At 50.1% G+C, this 18,534-nt stretch overlaps 5 protein-coding genes across 5 annotated transcripts; 2 read left to right on the top strand and 3 right to left on the bottom strand.

Annotated features, from left to right (window-relative positions):
* Positions 1–40: 40 nt before the first annotated feature.
* Positions 41–4,466, bottom strand: Z518_10455 (glutamine-fructose-6-phosphate transaminase (isomerizing); the record flags this gene model as incomplete). The annotated part of the gene is made up of 6 exons (XM_013411998.1): positions 41–261; positions 314–1,890; positions 1,956–2,187; positions 2,245–2,494; positions 3,757–4,364; positions 4,421–4,466. 6 exons carry the CDS (start codon positions 4,464–4,466, stop codon positions 41–43), a joined length of 2,934 nt encoding a protein of 977 aa, XP_013267452.1.
* A 2,350-nt stretch (positions 4,467–6,816) lies between these two features.
* Positions 6,817–10,681, top strand: Z518_10456 (uncharacterized protein; the record flags this gene model as incomplete). The annotated part of the gene is made up of 2 exons (XM_013411999.1): positions 6,817–10,525; positions 10,578–10,681. 2 exons carry the CDS (start codon positions 6,817–6,819, stop codon positions 10,679–10,681), a joined length of 3,813 nt encoding a protein of 1,270 aa, XP_013267453.1.
* A 1,051-nt stretch (positions 10,682–11,732) lies between these two features.
* Positions 11,733–12,188, bottom strand: Z518_10457 (uncharacterized protein; the record flags this gene model as incomplete). The annotated part of the gene is made up of 1 exon (XM_013412000.1): positions 11,733–12,188. The coding sequence occupies one exon, from the start codon at positions 12,186–12,188 to the stop codon at positions 11,733–11,735; it is 456 nt and encodes a 151-aa protein (XP_013267454.1).
* Positions 12,189–13,047: 859 nt separating this feature from the next.
* Z518_10458 (uncharacterized protein) lies at positions 13,048–14,832 on the top strand (the record flags this gene model as incomplete). Its single annotated transcript, XM_013412001.1, has 3 exons — positions 13,048–13,170; positions 13,235–13,602; positions 13,650–14,832. The coding sequence occupies 3 exons, from the start codon at positions 13,048–13,050 to the stop codon at positions 14,830–14,832; spliced, it is 1,674 nt and encodes a 557-aa protein (XP_013267455.1).
* Positions 14,833–16,081: 1,249 nt separating this feature from the next.
* Z518_10459 (uncharacterized protein) lies at positions 16,082–17,235 on the bottom strand (the record flags this gene model as incomplete). The annotated part of the gene is made up of 3 exons (XM_013412002.1): positions 16,082–16,735; positions 16,790–17,061; positions 17,112–17,235. 3 exons carry the CDS (start codon positions 17,233–17,235, stop codon positions 16,082–16,084), a joined length of 1,050 nt encoding a protein of 349 aa, XP_013267456.1.
* Positions 17,236–18,534: the final 1,299 nt, after the last annotated feature.

Here is an 18,534-nt window from a genome sequence, read left to right on the forward strand (position 1 = left end):
GAATCGCATTACACTGAAGTAATCGACTGCCCAAATGCTTCTACTCCACGGTGACGGACTTGGCCAAATTACGAGGGAAGTCCACATTCAATCCCTCGGCAACCGCAAGCCAGTAAGCAATCAATTGCAGTGGAATGACATTCAACAGACCTTGCAAGCAGTCGACGGTCTTTGGCACCTGGATACGCTCAGTCTTGGAAGCCGGGAATTCTGGATCGTCCATATTGCAAATAACGATAGGGCGTCCATTTCGCGCAATCACTGGGACAATGTTAACTTCTATTCCATGTTCCGGACGGGAAGGCTCTCTTACCTTGCTGGTAGGCGTTCAATGACTTGGCGAAGATGTCGTCTCGAGTCAAAATCATGATGATGGGGAGATTCTCGTCAACAAGAGCCAGAACTCCATGCTTAAGTTCTCCAGACATGACCGCCTCACAGTGAAGGTATGAGATTTCCTTGATTTTCAAGGCACCCTCGAGCGCAGTGGAGTATTGGCTGCCTCGGCCGAGCAGTAGCAATGACTTTTGATTTTGCAAGAATTTAGCGCACATCTCCTTGATCGAATCATTCAATTTGAGAATCTCTCGGAACTGATCGCTGACTTTCGCCAAACCATCAATGATCTCGTGGCGGCGCTGCGCCTTGGAGGCACGATCCTCGCTGAGAGACAAGGCAAACATGATCATAGCTACAAATTGGGAAGTGTAGGCCTTGGTGGAGGCGACACCAATCTCAGGTCCAGCGTTGATGTGGACACCGCAGTGAGTGAGCATAGAAATGGAAGAACCGACCACGTTGACAATGCCAACGGTCAGCGCCCCACGCTCCAAGCAGTAACGAAGGGCCATGAGCGAATCGGCGGTTTCACCAGATTGTGACACGAACACACAAGTGTCGTCTCGGAAGACAGGTGCCTGCCTGTCAAGGAAATCAGAGGCCAATTCAACCGCAATGGGAATCTCCGTCAGCTCTTCAAAAGCGCCACGGACGGCCATGCATGAATGATAGCTCGTGCCGCAGGCGATGAAAATGATTCTTCGGCATCGGCGAATGGTGCTGATGTACTGTCTGAGACCTCCGAGGGTAACAGTCTTGTTGGCGACGTCCAGACGACCACGCATGGTATTGACGACCGATTCGGGCTGCTCGAAGATTTCCTTCTGCATAAAGTGGTCGAACTTGCCCTTCATGATCTCCTGGAGCTCAAGCTCAATCGTCTGAATGGCACGCACGTTGGAAGTGCCGTCATCCTTGGTCAATCGATGAATGTTCAGTTGTCCCTCATGAATGTGGGCAATGTCGTCATCCTCCAGGTACAGGACCTTCTTTGTGTGCTCAACGAGAGCGGACGCATCAGAAGAGAGGAAGAATTCGGCGGGCTGAGGCATGCCATCGTCCGACAGGAATGCGCGCGACTGCGAACGGTGAAGGAGAGACTTGTCAGGGGGTGCCAGGAGACCACCAGGAGACAAGAGACCAGCAGCAGACTTCTTGACAGCAACATTATGGTTTGCCCTTTCAGCCGACAAAGCGCCACCATCTTCGGAGTATTCAACATCCACAAAGTCGACCTTCATCTTCTTGGCTGTCTTGACCCCCACCACCAAGGGGGAACCTTTTCGTGCGGCAATGACTTCGTGTGGGAAGTGGACCGACTTCATAAGCAGGCCAAAAGCTCCCTGAAGCTCTTTGATGACAGCCTTTCCGAGGGTGGTAAAATCAATGTCAGGGTGGGAATCGTAGAGGAATTTGGCGAGTTTGGCAATGCATTCCGTGTCGGTGTCCGTCTCAAACTTGAAGCCTTTCCCTTCCAGCAAAGCCTTGAGTTCTTTGTAGTTCGTGATGATGCCGTTGTGGACAACAGCAAACTCCCATTTGGGATCCGATCTGTTATCAAGTCAGTATATACACATATACATATTCATCCCCGGAGTGTCAGCTTCCGGACCGACCTATGTGGATGGCAATTGACCCTCGAAGGTTGGCCGTGAGTAGCCCACCGAGTGTGTGCAATGCCAGCATGAGAATCAAAGACCTTGGTCATGTCGATGCCAGACTCGGCAACCATCTCTCTCAACTTGGCCACCTTGCCCACTTCTTTGAATGCAAAGACCTCATTCTTCTTGTCACCGTCAACTGCGAGACCGGCGGAGTCGTACCCTCTGTATTCGAGGCGGGAGAGACCTTGAGACAACCATGTCAGTTCAATGGCTTGGCTAATGATCGGGTCTGGTCACATACCGTTAAGCAGAGTGTCGAGAATGAGCTTGCGGTCCTTCTCGACCAAATAATTGATGTAGCCAAAGATGCCACTGTTGGCTGTCAGCAGCCGCGGAAGAAGATGTTGCTGGAAAGGCTTACGCACCACATCGTGAATATTGTCTGGTAACTGGCTCTCGACGGTGTTTAGACGCGAGGGGGGGAAAGATTCAGAGAAATAGTCCAAAGCACTGCTGGCCTTAATGTACGAGGTGGGCCTGTTCCAATGGAACTACGTCGAATAAAGAAGGCGAGGCAGGTCTGTGAGCAAAGACTGGCTTGATGATGAGAGAAGGGGAAGAATAAGAAGAATAGTCTCTCGCAAAGTAATCTGGAGAAAGATGTCGGTGTTGGGTTGCGCAGTGTGCTGTGCTGACAAGGTCAGTTTATTGTTAGACCAGCATCATGGCACCAGGGCTGAATATCCACATCCACACGCAGTTACTGGGAGGCTAAGACACACGGTGAGCGAAGTGCCCGTTCAAGCATAAATACTGCATTTCAGCTTGCATTTTTGGTGTATGAAAGGGCGCAGTTCAACTGGCTCCGGTATGGGCACCCACCCCCAACTCAGAACGCTTTTTTGTCGCTGCATGGCAACCGCTTGGCAGGCACAAGATGCAGAATGCGAGACTCGCTCGGCGCCCACTCAGTTCGCCGGGATCAAGCCTCGAATCCAAAAAGGCCCTCCTACGCTCTAAGCGGGCTACTGACGGACACCGGCCCTACTGCTCTCCAGGTCTTCGGCTCCAATGAGCTTGCCGCATCCCATCTTTTGCTATGTTCCGTGTGAGCCACAGTGGTGAAACATGTTCCGATCCTTGTGCCACCTTGCAATATGCCACTTAGACTCCCCGGGCCAAATGTTGACGGCCTGATATATTATAGCACAGCACGCGGGGGGACCATCTCCTCAAGCAAGGGGAAGCTATTAGGGAAATATCGGCCTCAGGCTTTCACGGTCTGTCTCTTTTCTCCTGTTCCTTCTGCTAAAATCTAGGATGACCTTCAGGACCATTTTTGGTGGACCGCGGTCCCCCCTGCCAGGATAGGAGAACGTCACCAATCTTCCGAGACATTTTTGGCCCCATTAAAGATCGCCCGCTTCCCAGTTTCAGCAGTCAGTCCACCTTCCACCCGAATGGCCAGGCCGCATGCTACGAGAAAAAGAGGAAATTGAAGTTCGACGTTTGCTCATCATGAAAAGGGGTTTCTGGTTATCGTTATCTGATCCACGCCTTCTTTCGAGGACTCCCTTCGATGCTATGAAATAATACTGGCGGTTCCGTCTCACAGAAGTGTGCTCGTGCGCTAAGATCCCCGTCCAATCCCCTCCATCAGATGTGCAAAGAGCTCCTGTCGTTTGGACTCAAAGGCGTCAAATGCTACTTTGGCCATGCCAATAGGCACTTGCTCCAACCCACTTGCGAGTCCAGCGTACGCATAGACGCCATGTCAGTCAAATACAGCGCCTGTCAGAAATCAAGAACATACCTGGTTAGTGAACTCATCAAGCGGCATACCCATTGCCCGACCATTTTTGAGATCCGGTTGATGCTTCTCATCATGGAGCTCCGTTTGAACCGCTGGGGGCAAAAGCTCCACCACCTTGATGTTCGATTTCTTCAATTGTTGACGCAGACACAAGATAAATTGGTGTAAAGCAGCCTTGGAAGCACAATAGTTGGCACAGCGTGGGACGGGAATAAGACCCAGTGCTGAAGTCACATATATCAGCGCAGATTCTGTGTCCTTCTTCATCAAAAACGGTAAGAATGCCTTCGTTAGTGCCAGCTGAGCAATATAGTTTGTGTTCAATTCAAGGCTGAGGACGTCCACGTCAATGGAGTCGAAGTCACTGAAATCGGTTTTCCGCTGGATGCCAGAATTTAAAATTACGCAATCGACACCTGGGTGGGCACTTGCGATGTCGCCTGCAAATGTTGGTATCGCCTCGAGTCGTGTGATATCGAATGGCACTGCATGAATCTTGTCCGGGCCATATTGCTGCACCAACGCCTCTAGATTCTCTTTGCGTCGGCCCACGGCGATCACGAAAGAGCCATCCTCGACCAACCGTCTCGCGAGCGCCTCGCCGATGCCTTTATTGATATCGTTACCGTTCCGCTCTTGAAGTCTTTGAAGAACGTACACATACCGCTCGTCGCTCCAATTACGACAACTTTCTGGTATGGAAAAGGCATCCTCGGTGTAGATATGTTGATTGATGGAGGCCAATGCGGGGGAGGAATATCAGGCGTTATATGTATATGGGTACCCAAAGGTATACGGCACCTTCACCGTATTTGAATACGTCGCCAAAGAATAGCAATATCGAATCAGCCAATGGGAAATCACCATTCGGCAATTACATCAAATACCAAACTGTTCGTGGAGAATGAGCTCGAGTCGAGTATTTCGGCTTGGCTCCGATATCGTCCTGGCATCCTTTCAGCTTCATCATTCTACGCAAGATACTCCTATTACCAATACGGCACGTCGTCGGTCTAACAATAAGGACTGCGAGCTGACACACCGCAGAAGCTAGATTCATTCAATCAATTTGTCAAATCATTTCCTTTTTCTGACGAATGACCATGATCTCAAACCAAAGACCCAGAGCTGCGGTCGTCCGTCCGGCCCCTTTTTGTGACACGACCGATCCATATCAATGATTCACGATCCCTCTTGATCATTATGTTCAATGCGATTTGCAAAGTTTGTATTGTCGTGATAGGCGTAACCGCTGATTCTATACCTATTTGACCTTTCCATCCTGAACGGTGTGACGCTGCGATGTTCGTGCTTCGATCGAATCGGATCATATTGGAGAAACGGACAACCTAAGCCTTCAGGGACACAAACCGACTCAGATCGAGGCAGAGTATGTCTCTTGAAAACGTCAGGACTCCTTTTTAGCCCATTCCCAGTTGCTCAAAAGCGCAATTTGCCTCATCCTGTCCCGCCTCCGCCTTGAAGCAGTTGTCTCTATTCTTCTCTGTTCCTTTTCTCTTCCCTGTTCTCCTTCTAGCATCTCTTCAGACTCTACTTCATCCAGTTTGGGAACAGTAGCGATAGCCAGGGAGCCCTTGTAGAGGAACCGGCCAATGCCGGCGAGGAACGCCAGAACAAAGATGATGAACACCCATATTCCAGCGCTTCCATACCCAACTGGCCCCCCTGGCGTCACTTGCTCGAAGGCCGCGATGATTTCTTTGGAATGTGGAATTGCCCATTGGGCCAATAGACGCGCCGTTTATGCTTCTTTCGTCGACTTAACAGTGTACATCCACGCTGCGCATAGGGATCATCAGGCGACTTTGGGCGGCTCATTAGAGACTGCAGTTACGACACCTAAGGTGAAAAATCAATTCCCACGTCCCCTAGGTCGATGCTAAAAGAAGTCACGCATTCCGCCGGATGGCAAACTTGGGAACCAGGAGACTTAGATGAAGGTTTATGAGCGCACGCAATGCAGAGGCAATATTCATACAAGTATTTTCCCGGGTGCGTAGGATGTTTCAGGGCACAATGACAATTGGTACAACCCGCAGGCAATCGAACACAGACTGAGGTCTCACCAGCCGAGGGAAAGGTAATCATATCGTCGAGATATGGCATGGCCATGGATTATATTTCATGAGCATAGTCAAGGACTTAATGTGAAGATCACAAGCAAGTGTATCATATGATCCATCTTTTCAAAAATTCATTAAGTCTCCTCTCAACCTCGGATCAGTCTCATGGGCGTCTCGCGGAATTATCGACATCGCGGTAATCAGGAGTAGGAAATTATGCAAAGGCGTGTAAACGATTTGAGATGCTGTTTACTTAAGAAACGCCTGAGTATCTTCGGCCGAGTTATCCGAATCTGTACCGTTTCGAAGGTAATGGCTCATTCGAGATCCTCACCCTGACTTGAGTTATTTGAAAATCGCAGCAAACATCACTGGATTCGGGCTGTGTCAATTATAGGGACCTGTAAAAGAACGTATGCAAACCCCCAGTGAATCTGCGTCAGCCCGCGGTTGCCTCTGGTGCCTCTAAGACTTGTCATTCAAGGCGAGGAATGTTGGAGGCGAAAATCCCCCCTGCATGTCGCCTGCGCCCACTTCAGCTGCGGTGAGCCTGAGCGCGTTCAAAAAAACTTGCCAAGACTGCTAATCAGATCCTGGTTTGGCTCAGCTTGTGCAAAACGATGCTGTCAAGGCATCTCAGTGAGGACGACTGCAGCTGTGGCCGTATTGTACGTTTATTTTCAATTTCTCTATTGCAAGCTGGTGGCATAGCCAAACAGGCCCTCAAGAACTGTTTGAGCTTTTTTGCCGACCGATTTTGTCCCTCGCTGTCGCCATTTCACTTCCTGTGCCATTCCTGCAAGCCCCCCCCCCCCTTCCGACCGTCACCTACGGACGCGTTGGCGACCAGCCGCAAGCCCAACCTTTGCGACAATCTCCTTGCGCTCCATGATTCCAACTCCCGGATCTGCTTCATATTTGGCATAGGAGGGAGTATGTGAAAGATGAGCGCGTGGTTAGAGTTGTGATCAAGGATATGTCGCGCCCGCCGGGCAGTAAATTCGCTGATTTCTTCCCAAGCGCACCCAGTGTCATCCAACACCGAAAATCTTTCAAGCTACAAGACACCGATAAAACTCGCCCTCGCCCTGCTGATGAGCGCGTCGAAGATGCGCACGTCAAGGACAGTCTTGTTCGCGTCGCACTGAACTCACCGACGACCATATCGCATTCCTCAACGAAACAGGACAATCTGGCGAAATTCACCAATACCAACTTCACCCCGGAAGAAAGCGACCAGTTCACAGGCGATCTTCTCAATGGTGTCGGCTCCGCCAGCTCGTCCAGCACCGCTTCATCGGTCTTTAGTGCACCTGTTGCCAACGCCGCCATGCCAGGCCCAAATAATCTTCATATCAACACGCTCACCCCCCTCACGAACTCGGATTCTCCTCCAAATGGGAAGCTGATGAGTCCAACTGCTGATTCCAACCCTCATACGGCGGTGGACAGCAACAACATCATCCCTACTCTACATCAGGGGTCGATGACGCCGCTCCATACCCCTCCCACGCATCGAAGATCCGCGCGTGATCCCAACTCTCCACTAAAAGGAACGAAATGCATTTATGATCCAGAATTAGATAAAAACTTAAATGCCAAGGACAAACGAAAGCTGAAGGCGCAGTTTGAGGACTTTGGTGGAAAGGTCGAAGACAACTTACAACCACCCGATCCGCGATTAGCCATACCCAATTATACCAAGGGTGTAATAGGGAAAGGAAAGGCCAAATTTCGACCTGCACCTTACAATTTAAAATCATGGGTCCCAGATGTTGCGACTGCAGTTGCGCCGCCCCCTGCCACAACAGTTGTTGTATCTGGCTTTGACCCCATGACACCTTTATCTCAAATCAGTGCACTGTTTTCGAGCTTTGGTGAAATTGAGGACATGGACAACAAAAGCGACCCCGTCACTGGACGATTCCTGGGAATATGTAGTATTACGTATCAAGACTGCGCCTCTTTCCAGGGCGGTGGTCCAATTTCCGCCGTCCTTGCGGCGAAGACGGCCTATCTAGAGGGCAAACGAGGCCAGAGAATCGGCCTCAAAACCGTTCAGATCACCATTGATCGCGATGGGACCGTCACGGAGAAGATGGTTGAAAAAGCCATTGCTCTACACCGCAAAGAAAGCGGGTTCACGAATCAATCACGAGTCCAGCCACCACCCTCTCCCTCCACGCCTGTTGCGCCTGTTGCACCGCAATCTGGTGGATTCGCAAAATCCACCGGTCCTCCACCCACTGCTCCAAAGGGCCCATCGGGGAAGTCATTCCTTCGACCTCAGCCCGCGTTCCACGCTCCATTTGGAGGTCTTGTAAAACCCGAAAGACCTGCAAAACCAGCGGTGGCCTCCCTCGTCGAGACCACACCTATCGCGGATACACTAAAGGTTCCTTATATCTTTATTGCGCACTGCTATGTACCGGTTATGAGCACGACAATACCGCATCTTAAGAAGAGAATGCGGATGTATGATTGGCGAGAAGTTCGATGTGATGAGACCGGATACTTTATCACCTTTGAACAATCCCGACAGGGGCAAATGGAGGCGAAGAAAGTGTTCCACGGGTGTCACATGCAGCCACTCTTCACTTACGTGATGAACTTGGAACTCCATCTCAATGGTAATCCAAAGGCAGTGAGCACAACCGAGCCATTGCCAACAGGCCCCGTCGATTTTGTATATTCGAAGCAAGCTTACCGACTGAGAAAAGAACATGACCTGGACCTCGAGGAAGAAAAGAGGCAGCGGGCCAAGGATCTGGATCCTTCACGTGCCGTGGTGCAGCTAGTCATACAAGAACTTCGGGACAAGCTTCTTGAAGATGTCAAGTCACGCATTGCTGCTCCTGTTCTTTACGACTATCTTGAGCCAAGCAAACATGCAGAACGACGAAGAAACCTGGGCTTAGACGAGCCCGAGGGATCACGGAGGCATGGCCACACTGATGAAGGGTCGCGAACACCAGATTCACGGTTCGGTCTAGATATGTTGAATCGGCGACCTCTGGGTCACAAGAACCTCAACATTCTCTCCTTACCAAAGATCGGGAAACGATCGGGGACAGATAGAGGCATGGTTGGCTTTCGTGATGAGCGAAGGAAAGCTCCTCCGACGAGACATAATGTCCGACCATTGTTTCACCAGTTGGCTCAATTTCACGACGACGAGGACTCTGACGATGAACGACGAACATCCCTTACCCGGGACACTGAAGATTTAGAAAGTCGTCCTGCCAGTCGCATGAGCATAACCTCTGTGTCTGACAATGATGATGAACTCCTGCGCAAAGCGACGAAGCGCCGGTTTCAGGTCCGGGAAGAATCGGAGATGGGAGATAGTGTTGTCAAGGACGAATTGGATGCCACCAAAGTCACTGCCGAAGATCTCATCATTGCCAAACTCGAGAGAAATATTTATGAAATGTCTCCTTCATCGAGAAAACGCAAGAGATTGGTCAAAGAACTGGAAGCCCGAAAACGCCAGAAAGCCGATGACGAGTTGTTTGGTATCGGTCAGCCTGATATAGACCGGGACGATTCTGAAGATGTGAAGATGCAGGATGTTGAGACTCCTCTCGAGGGTACACCAGAGGTCGATTCCGACGTGTCTAAGGCAGTCCTTAAAAAGCCCAAGGCCAAGAGGAGAACAAAGAAACAGATCCGGGAAGAACAAGAAGCACTTCGACAGGCACAAGCGGAAGCAGAGGCCGCCGAAGTCGTGGATAACGTTCTTGAATTTGCGGAAGAGGAAGAGGCGCTGGCCGAAGCTGCTGAATGGCGACCAGAGGTTGAGTGGGGTGTATCAGCCGAAGAGCCTCTCCCGACCGTCGATGACGCTGAGGATATCATCCCCGATCTTCGAGGATGGCAAGCTAGCCTTTTCGACGATGAAGACTTGGAATATTTGGCATCGGCAATGAAATCCAAAATGGCGATGGATATTGGCGATCCAATGGCATGGGCATGGAAGCAAGAACAGATTCGAAATCTGAAGCCCGGAGCCCAGCCTGGCGCATTACGAACGGACCCCCCCATCGAAGGATACTATGTTCCGAATCCATCAGGCTCGGCAAGAACGGACCCAATACGAAAGATTTTGGAATCTGAGAAATCCAAGTATCTGCCCCATCGTATCAAGGTGCAGAAAGCAAGAGAGAAGCGTGAAGCTGAAGCCAAGAAGGATTCATCTTCCGCCAAACCCACTGTGGAACTCCCCAAGGCTTCCTCTCGGGGCAAACGGGCGGATGATAGACGCACTGTCAAAGACTTGGATAGGCAACGTGAGATGTTGCAGGGAATGGGGGACGACGCTGACGTTCTACGTTTCAATCAGCTTCAGAAACGAAAGAAACCTGTCAAGTTTGCCAGATCGGCCATTCATAATTGGGGTCTATATTCGCTGGAACGCATTCAAGCAAGCGAAATGATCATTGAATATGTCGGTGAGAAGATCAGACAGGAAATTGCCGATTTACGAGAGATCAAATACACTGAAAGCGGAATCGGCAGCAGCTATCTCTTCCGTATCGACGAAGGCACCGTTGTCGATGCCACGAAGAAGGGAGGCATTGCCCGATTTATCAATCACAGCTGCTCACCCAATTGTACGGCCAAGATCATTCGAGTCGGTGGCACCAAACGAATCGTCATCTACGCTCTCAGAGATATTGAGAAAGGTAGGACCTATCGAATTTTAAATCTGCGTACATCTTGCTGACATTTTCACAGACGAGGAGTTGACTTACGACTATAAATTCGAGCGCGAGATTGGCAGTGATGATCGTATACCATGTCTCTGTGGCTCGGCCGTCTGCAAAGGCTTCCTCAACTAAAATCCTTTTTTTTTTTTTTTTTTTTTTTTTTCCCACCAATCTGGCGCAACAAATGGTACGATTGACAGAGGCTGCGGGGGGCAGGTATGAAACTCCCTGACTACGCGTCGTTTCTCCGTTTTGTAAGTGCATGAGAAAATAAAGAGGGCATCTTTGGTCGGCGTTTTTCCCTTCTCTACAACATGGACGCAGGGAGGTTATCTTGTGGGGCCAAAAAGGGGCACGGCATGGGTTTAGGACCAGGACCAGAAGTATCGCATCTTTGCATTGAAAGTGGGAAGGCAAATCGGATATCGAATCCAGAGGGGCGGGGACGAAGACAAAGGCGAATGGAAGGCGGGCAAGGCACCGAATCAAATCGAACGAAGAACCCAATCCTCAACATACTATTCAACACCTTAGGGAATGATCCTACGGAAGGGAAAAAGACAGATGGTGGAGAGGAATGACGGCATGCTCGAATGATCTTGAAGCTCTTTCTTGTACTTGTATAATGGACCTCTCCTCTATTCAGCAGTGTGGGCTGGTGACCTTGCCTGCGAAGAAGGAAGAGGTTGAATACACCCATAGTGTTAATGTCCTGCTTCGGCTGGATCTGACAGACAGGAGTTGTGCTGCTCTCTTCAGGGGTGGTGGGAGTTCCAGGATAACTGATCAACCTCGTCATCGGCCTCATTGACGTACTTGCCATAAAAATGAACATGATTCTCTGCTTTCAGATAGAACTCACATGCAAATGTTGTTCCCTGTCTCATTCTGCATATCTTTGGTGGGAGCACCGTGCAGCAAGTTCGCTCCGTGAGCATATCACCTGTTTTCATGAATTTGAGCCACCTAAGCAGCCTTCATGACTATGACCACATATCATCCATAGGGACACAGACAACTGCCAGGAGACTCTGTCCCGTAATTGCTGACGGCCGTCCCGGGAGAAAGCATACATGAGCCCTCCATGCTCATCTTCATGCTCATGCCCATCAATTTGGCTTTCAAGCGAAAAATATCTCTTCGTATGCACATGACGATGTTATTTCCTCTCCCACCTCTCCTTTCACACCAAATGCGCCGGTAACAAAAAGTTCCCCACGCCTTCTTTGATCGGATATTCAAAGCCGCAATTCCCACAGACCAACTTTCCCTCCACGACCCCCGTCTCCAGAAGGAGACTGTGTAGGTTTTTCAACACTTCCTTATCATCTTTCGGTCCCTCTCCATCCCTGTCTCTATCGCGCTCTACATCCATCCCTCCATGCTCGCCCCCTCTCGCCTCCGCAACCAATTCGACAGGATTCTTCTCCGGCACCAGGCTCTGCAACCCCAGCTCCATGGCCGTAGTAGTCAACGCATCCCAATTTACGCGTGGGAGGATGTTGCGCATGAACAGCGGATTGAAGTCGATCTCGGTGCGTTCAAGCGTGGCGTCTTTGAAGTGTAACGGGAACGATTGCGGGGAGGATTTGCACGTCTTGACTGCGCAGGTCAGGAAATTTGTGGTGAGGAGTTTCATTTTTTGGACCTTCAGTTAGAAAATTAGTGAGATCAAATGGGGAGGTATCGAATGCGAATCAGCGAGAAAGGACAGGTCGCGGACCTCTTCTCTTCGAGAACTACTGTCGTAGAAGGTATGTATTTTCAAGCTGAGAGTTTGACGAATTTCGAAAGGGAAAAAAAGGGTTCCTGGAATAGAAAATGGTCCGAGTTATTGGCAGACTTTGGCGTACGTTGATGAAGAAAGCCCTTAAGGTGCACCCCACAACTTCACCTCACCCTCGCTTCGTCAATAATTGACTGATCGATCTCGCCTGTAGACCGCTCCATGCATCTCCATCCTCGTTCTACCGAGGGAATCGCTCAATCGGGCCACTTTAATTTTCGCTCGTTCGTCTTGTCAATTTCAAAGGCCTCGGGGGCTCGTCCAAAATCGCCCTGAACAGGTTACGTTGGCAAGGCTGTACGATTGACCATCGCTCTATTCGCTAAAACCATCCGTCCGAGCCTGTCGTACTCCCAAGCACTCGCCCATTGTGTGTCCTCTCTCCACACCGCAAGTCAGGTATCCCCGCGAACCTTAAAAATGTCTCCGTCATTATTTTTGCAACGCCGAAAACGGCGAAAGAGGTGCCGAAACCACTGGCTCATGCATTTGTAGACCAGTCAGGCAAAGATCTTTCTCCAAGATGGAAGCTCCAAAGATCTCAATTCTGTCCACGGGCTCCCTCGCAAATGCCTGGCACGCTTCATCGGCACCGGGTGTGTTTGTTTCTCCAAGAAGAGCGTCTATATCATGTTGGTATCCCCCCGATTGAATATCTTTGCCGGATTTTCGTTGTATTTACCAACACAAGGCAGGCTAACGTACTCTCACGATGTTCTCCTTGGCACGTCTCGGTGTTGCTGCGCTTCCTCTCCTATCCTCCCTTTCAGCCCTCGCACAAAAACTGCCCCAGGTGGATCTCGGCTATGAGATTCACCAGGCAATCAGTTTCAATGTATGCTAACCGTTGCCCAGACGTAGCTGTTATTAGTGTCCCACGCACTGATATTCATTCGCAGGCTACTGGCCAACTGTACAACTTTTCCAACATCAGATACGCTCAACCTCCGACAGGTGACCTTCGTTTTGCCGCTCCTGTGCCGCCAACCGGAAGAAATAATGTTGTCCAGAATGGCAGTGTTGGCAGAGTATGCCCTCAGGGTATTCCGTACTGGTCTCCGATTGCAAGCGAGTTTACGGCGTACCTTCTGGCGGGAAATGCGTCCTCTTTTAACTTCACGGCGGCCAATGATCAGCTTCAGATCACGTTACAGAACGCAAAGCCCACCCCGCCAGATCCACGAACATCCGAAGACTGTTTATTCTTGGATGTCATCGTGCCTAAAGCCGTATTTGACAACAAGACTGGTGCACCCGTAATTGTCTGGTGGGTGCATGCTCGCCCTTCCGTGAAACTTTACTGATGTAAAGCAGGATATATGGAGGAGGATACACTCTGGGCTCCAAAGGCCAGTGGGGCAATCCCAGTGGTCTTATCAAAGCCAGCCAGAAAGATGGCAGCGATGGTATTATTTATGTGGCGATGAATTATCGCCTGGGAGCATTAGGATGGATGGCCGGCCCGACCTTCGCAGCCTCTGGCGGAACACCCAATGCCGGTCTACACGACCAACGACTTGCCATTGAATGGGTTGCTAGGTACATTCACCTCTTCGGCGGGGATCCGAACCAAATTACCCTCCTTGGAGAATCCGCCGGTGGCGGTTCCATTGTCCACCAGATCACAGCTTACGGAGGCCAAAAAGGCGTCTCATTCCAGCGGGCCATTTCTCAGTCTCCTGGATTTGACCCTGTTCCCTCTGCCTTCACCCAGGAGAATATCACTAACTCGTTCCTGTCGTTGCTGAACGTGACGACACTGGACGAAGCCCGAAAGAAATCCTCCGATGAAGTCATCACGGCCAACTCGATTCAAGTGGGTTTATCCGTTTACGGAACATTTACCTATGGCCCCATGGTGGATGGAGACTTTGTTCCAAACTTGCCAGGCGTTCTCCTAAGTACAGGACAATTTGCAAAGAACATTACTGTCATGGTCGGACACAACACACAAGAAGCACCAGGATTCACGCCACCCAATGTCCGGACAAATGCCGAGGTCGGGGCTTGGTTACGAATGATGTTCCCAGGTATTGTGCAGCCTGTTGTTGATTATATCACCGACACTCTCTATCCACCGGTTTATGACGGCAGCCAGCCATATCATTCCGCATTGGAGCGGACTTTGTTGATGGTTCAGGAGGCTATTTTCGCCTGCAGTACCAGTTACCTGCACAAGGCTTTCGGCAACAATACATGGTCGTATGAATTCCAAGTCCCTCCGGGCCTTCACGGCGCCGATATTCAGTATACATATTACAATGGTCAGGGAACAAATCTCACTGCCGGAATGATCGCACCAGTCGCCGAGCTTCTACAAGGTTACCTTGTTAACTTTGCCAAGAAGGGCAATCCCAATGGACCAGGTCTGCCATTCTTCCCGATGCAGGGCAAAAATTCTAGTATGAATGCAATCAATGCGACTTATGTGAGGCAAGAACGAGATGACATGGCTAATCAAAGATGCTACTGGTGGCAAAAGGGACTATATGGCTGATGACAGAACTAATGGATCTCCTGAGGCCTCAAGGGGCACACTGCGTAGCGATGAGGTAGAGTAAGCTCCGGAATCTGGGGGACATCAGCCTTGGGGAAATCTTCTTGTCACAGTTCAAATGACTGCACATTTCATCGCATTCACGGGATGACATTTGAAATTGTCCGAAAACTTTTATTTTGCCTTGTTACCATTTTCGGTGTGACATCCGCGCGCAGGTCAACAACCGATCAATTCAACCTATTCGCATGGTGAAATGGACCAAGGGTTACATCTCACCTGCCCGTTCCAACGACACCGCAGGTCCAAAATGACAATTCGTATGAAGGCGTTGCCCAGAAGAGATGCTCGCCGCCCGTACAATGAGATCGATGATACAGTGTGGCCTCCTATCAATATCTGAGGGCAGCCTCTCCTGTATCAGCCCCTAGCAAACTTGAGGGACAAAACTCATAACCGACTTGATCTCTTGGAATCATTGCCGGATGACTTCACATCGATGACGGACAAGAGGCAATAACTACGTCTCTGAAATGGGAAGAGAGCCCATCGGCCCAAGGTTATCTTACGGTGCGAATAATGCCTCACAGTTTCTTCTACAATCTACTTCGCTCATAGAACCAGGGACAGCGCGGGTTGTGATCAACTTTGCTTTCTTACTTTCTCGCCCAGTCACGGATAAATTTTTACCAATCGACTTTCGATACAACATACACCACACTCTTTAGTATTCATTTAAAGTGCTTCTTTTCCGGACTCTGGGATAAACGTCCAATATCCACTTAACGTCATGATATCTTCTTTGGTGGCGTGTACAAGCGAAGCCTCTCCGAATCCAGACACTCCTCCTTTTCGATTTCGAGTTCTCTTTATACGAACCATCGGCTTTGAGTTTCTGGATATCGACCTACGGCAAATTGCACGCCGAAGACATTTTGGCGTCTATCCACGTCCAGTCTCTGCATCGCCACCGCCCTCATCCTAGTATCCCTCACGACGACCATTCATCCCCAATCCAACTCATAAGCCTGGCTTCCCTCCTGTGCCAAATCATGCTATAGTCCAAGCCGCCAACGACTCCGGAAAAGCGTCTCACGATTCATCACAGCTCCGTGCCTGTGCATGTGTCGAGACACTGCAGACATGCCTCGTGAACTCTTCGCAATGCAGTGAAAACGATATGATTGCGTCGATTATGGCCGTCAACAAGCAGATTTTTTTGCGATGCTTCTATTGGGGTGTCGATCGTTTACACGTCCAGGGTTATGATCAGGGACCTTATAGAAGTCAAGCAGACCTTCAGGGCTCTCTGTTTGGGGCCCCAGCTCTCCCGGGTCATTCGATTGGGAGGACAGCAAGTCTTCCGTACTTGTGGTTTGAGGTAAGTCTTTTGCTTCGCATTCGGTGCTTGTGTCTCCGTTTCCAGTGACCATGCCAGATGACGAGAGCTGTTGGGTTTCAGACTGTTGGACGCGATCAGGGATTTCCGCATTGACACCCCGCGGCGAGTTAAACTCTTTGAAGCCTCCGTCAGAGCTGCCAGTGCTCGGACTCTTCTCAGCTCCACGAAGTGCTCTGGGCCTCTCTGGAATACCTGCGATAGTGTTGGGTTGGGAGATGCGGAGAATACCTTAACGGCCCCATGCAATGCATTTGGCTGTGCCTTGCAAAATTGATGGCATTCGACGTGAATCGTCTTCGCCAAAATATTGCAACCACGATCTTCAAAGTCGGCGATTTCCATGACTTCGTTCAGAGATTCTACGTATTGACGTAGGTGGAAATAGTCCTCCCCGTTGCCAAATGTTGGAAGTCCGGCGTGTGTTGCTCTGACGGGAAACACTTTTTCGCAACCAACGTAATAGTTCTTGTCAGCTAGGGTCGCTGAACGTTTGTCCTCAATCTGGAAATTAATCGTTAGACGCACAGGGCGGCAGTTCTCAGATTGACCACCTACTTGTGATAAAAGTGTCGTCTCTGTCATCTGTAGGGTCTCATCTGACTTGATTTTCACCCTCGGGGGCATCTCCCGTGTCTCGTAGAAACTCCAAATCCGGAAGACGTGGAGCGTGAGTGGAGCAAATTGACGAGAAAAGTGAGCCATTGGATCGAGGTTTTCGGTATTTCTTAGTTGCCTGCGAAGCTTGGGTCCATAAGGTATGGGCAGACGGAGCTCGTGAGCGATGCTCTCTGCACAGGCACCATCCGATAGCGGTGTAGAACTATAATCTGAGCGAATGTGAGTCCTGATCGCATTTCCCTGGGCATCTCGTGCTCACGAGGGACTCCAAAGAATGCAATGCTATGACAGTGCTGGATTATTGACGCGTCTGTGTTCGCGTGGTCCTTGGATGGTGCAATCCCATCCGAACTGCCACTGGGCGCACGTAGAGCTTGTTCCATGGGCAATTACAAGTGCACGTTTCAATACCAGACCACCCGTGCGTCATGATCCAGCAACTTCTTTGCCCACTCGGTAATTCCAAAATCTCCTGTCAACTCAGGCACGTCGTATTGGTCATATTCGAAGAAAAGACGCGAGAGGTTTTCATCCCTGACCAGATGAATTTGTATACCCCGTCCCCGTTAGGTAGCAGACGCCACGTCTCGGAGGCCCTTTTAGCCCCGATGGCAGGGATCGCGATGATGCTATTCGACGTCAGCTGCCGCTCTTGGACAGATCTCCGTTGTCATCACCATAGTCAAACTTGGTTCTCTCTCTGAGGTTCCGCTGTCCATTCGCTGCCGCGTGTATAGACATGTGGTCGACAATGCAAGGCTGTAATAGAGTGAATAAAGGCTCGAAACTAATGGATGAGTAATTAGAAGGACATCAATGAGTGCTATGAGGCTACTTTGCCTCTACTTGGGATGGGTTCACATAGTTATACTAGTCCCCATGTTTGATGGGAGCGCTAGGGCGTCTTCACGATCCCTTGGGGAAATTATGCCTACAATGATTCGACCATTCGCTTACTTGCATCCAGCAGTCGGGGTACAAGCGAGTTCTAATCTCGCGGAGCGCAACTGGCGAGCCGGCTCGTCCCTAGTCTTTCCACCGGAAATGTTGTTCGTGCAGCTACCATGGCTTACAACCGAAAAGTCGGGATGAGCTGCCGGATGGAGCACTAGTCTGTTGCCAAAATTATGCGTTGTAGTTTCTCACGAACATGTGAATAGGGCAGAAGAACTGAGTGATCTTTTCGATGGCTTCGTATCTGGACCATCGTTTCTGCGACTGGCACAAAGCTTCATGAGATATTGGTGTGAGATCAGCGGTCAGCTCGAAAAGGCGAGATTCAATCATGTTCCAATCATACGATCACTGTTTGTCGTTGTTCAAACAAACGCAGTCGAGATTCAAGACTGACCGTTAACCGGGACCTTAGTGTCAACACGACCGTTGGCCAAGGTGCGCCGACATTCTGTGTCAATGCAGATGTCAGACCATCTCATACCGAATCCGGAAAATCCATTCGCTGTTTTGTCCTGAACGATGGATGTCGAGGACACTTCAGGATGTGGCCAAGTGGCTTGCAAATCTCAGTGTACTAATCGTCAAATTGCCAGGGATCTGTATACTTGTTCTTGCCAAAAGTCTCATGTTCGAAAATACATTTCGGCAGGGACAATTATACCACTTGAGCGATGGCACGAGCACAGAGTGTGCGATAAATCATCTGCCATGACTATTATCATAGC

Source organism: Rhinocladiella mackenziei (assembly GCF_000835555.1).
Source record: "Rhinocladiella mackenziei CBS 650.93 unplaced genomic scaffold supercont1.9, whole genome shotgun sequence".
In the NCBI taxonomy this organism is placed as follows: Eukaryota; Fungi; Ascomycota; class Eurotiomycetes; order Chaetothyriales; family Herpotrichiellaceae; genus Rhinocladiella; species Rhinocladiella mackenziei.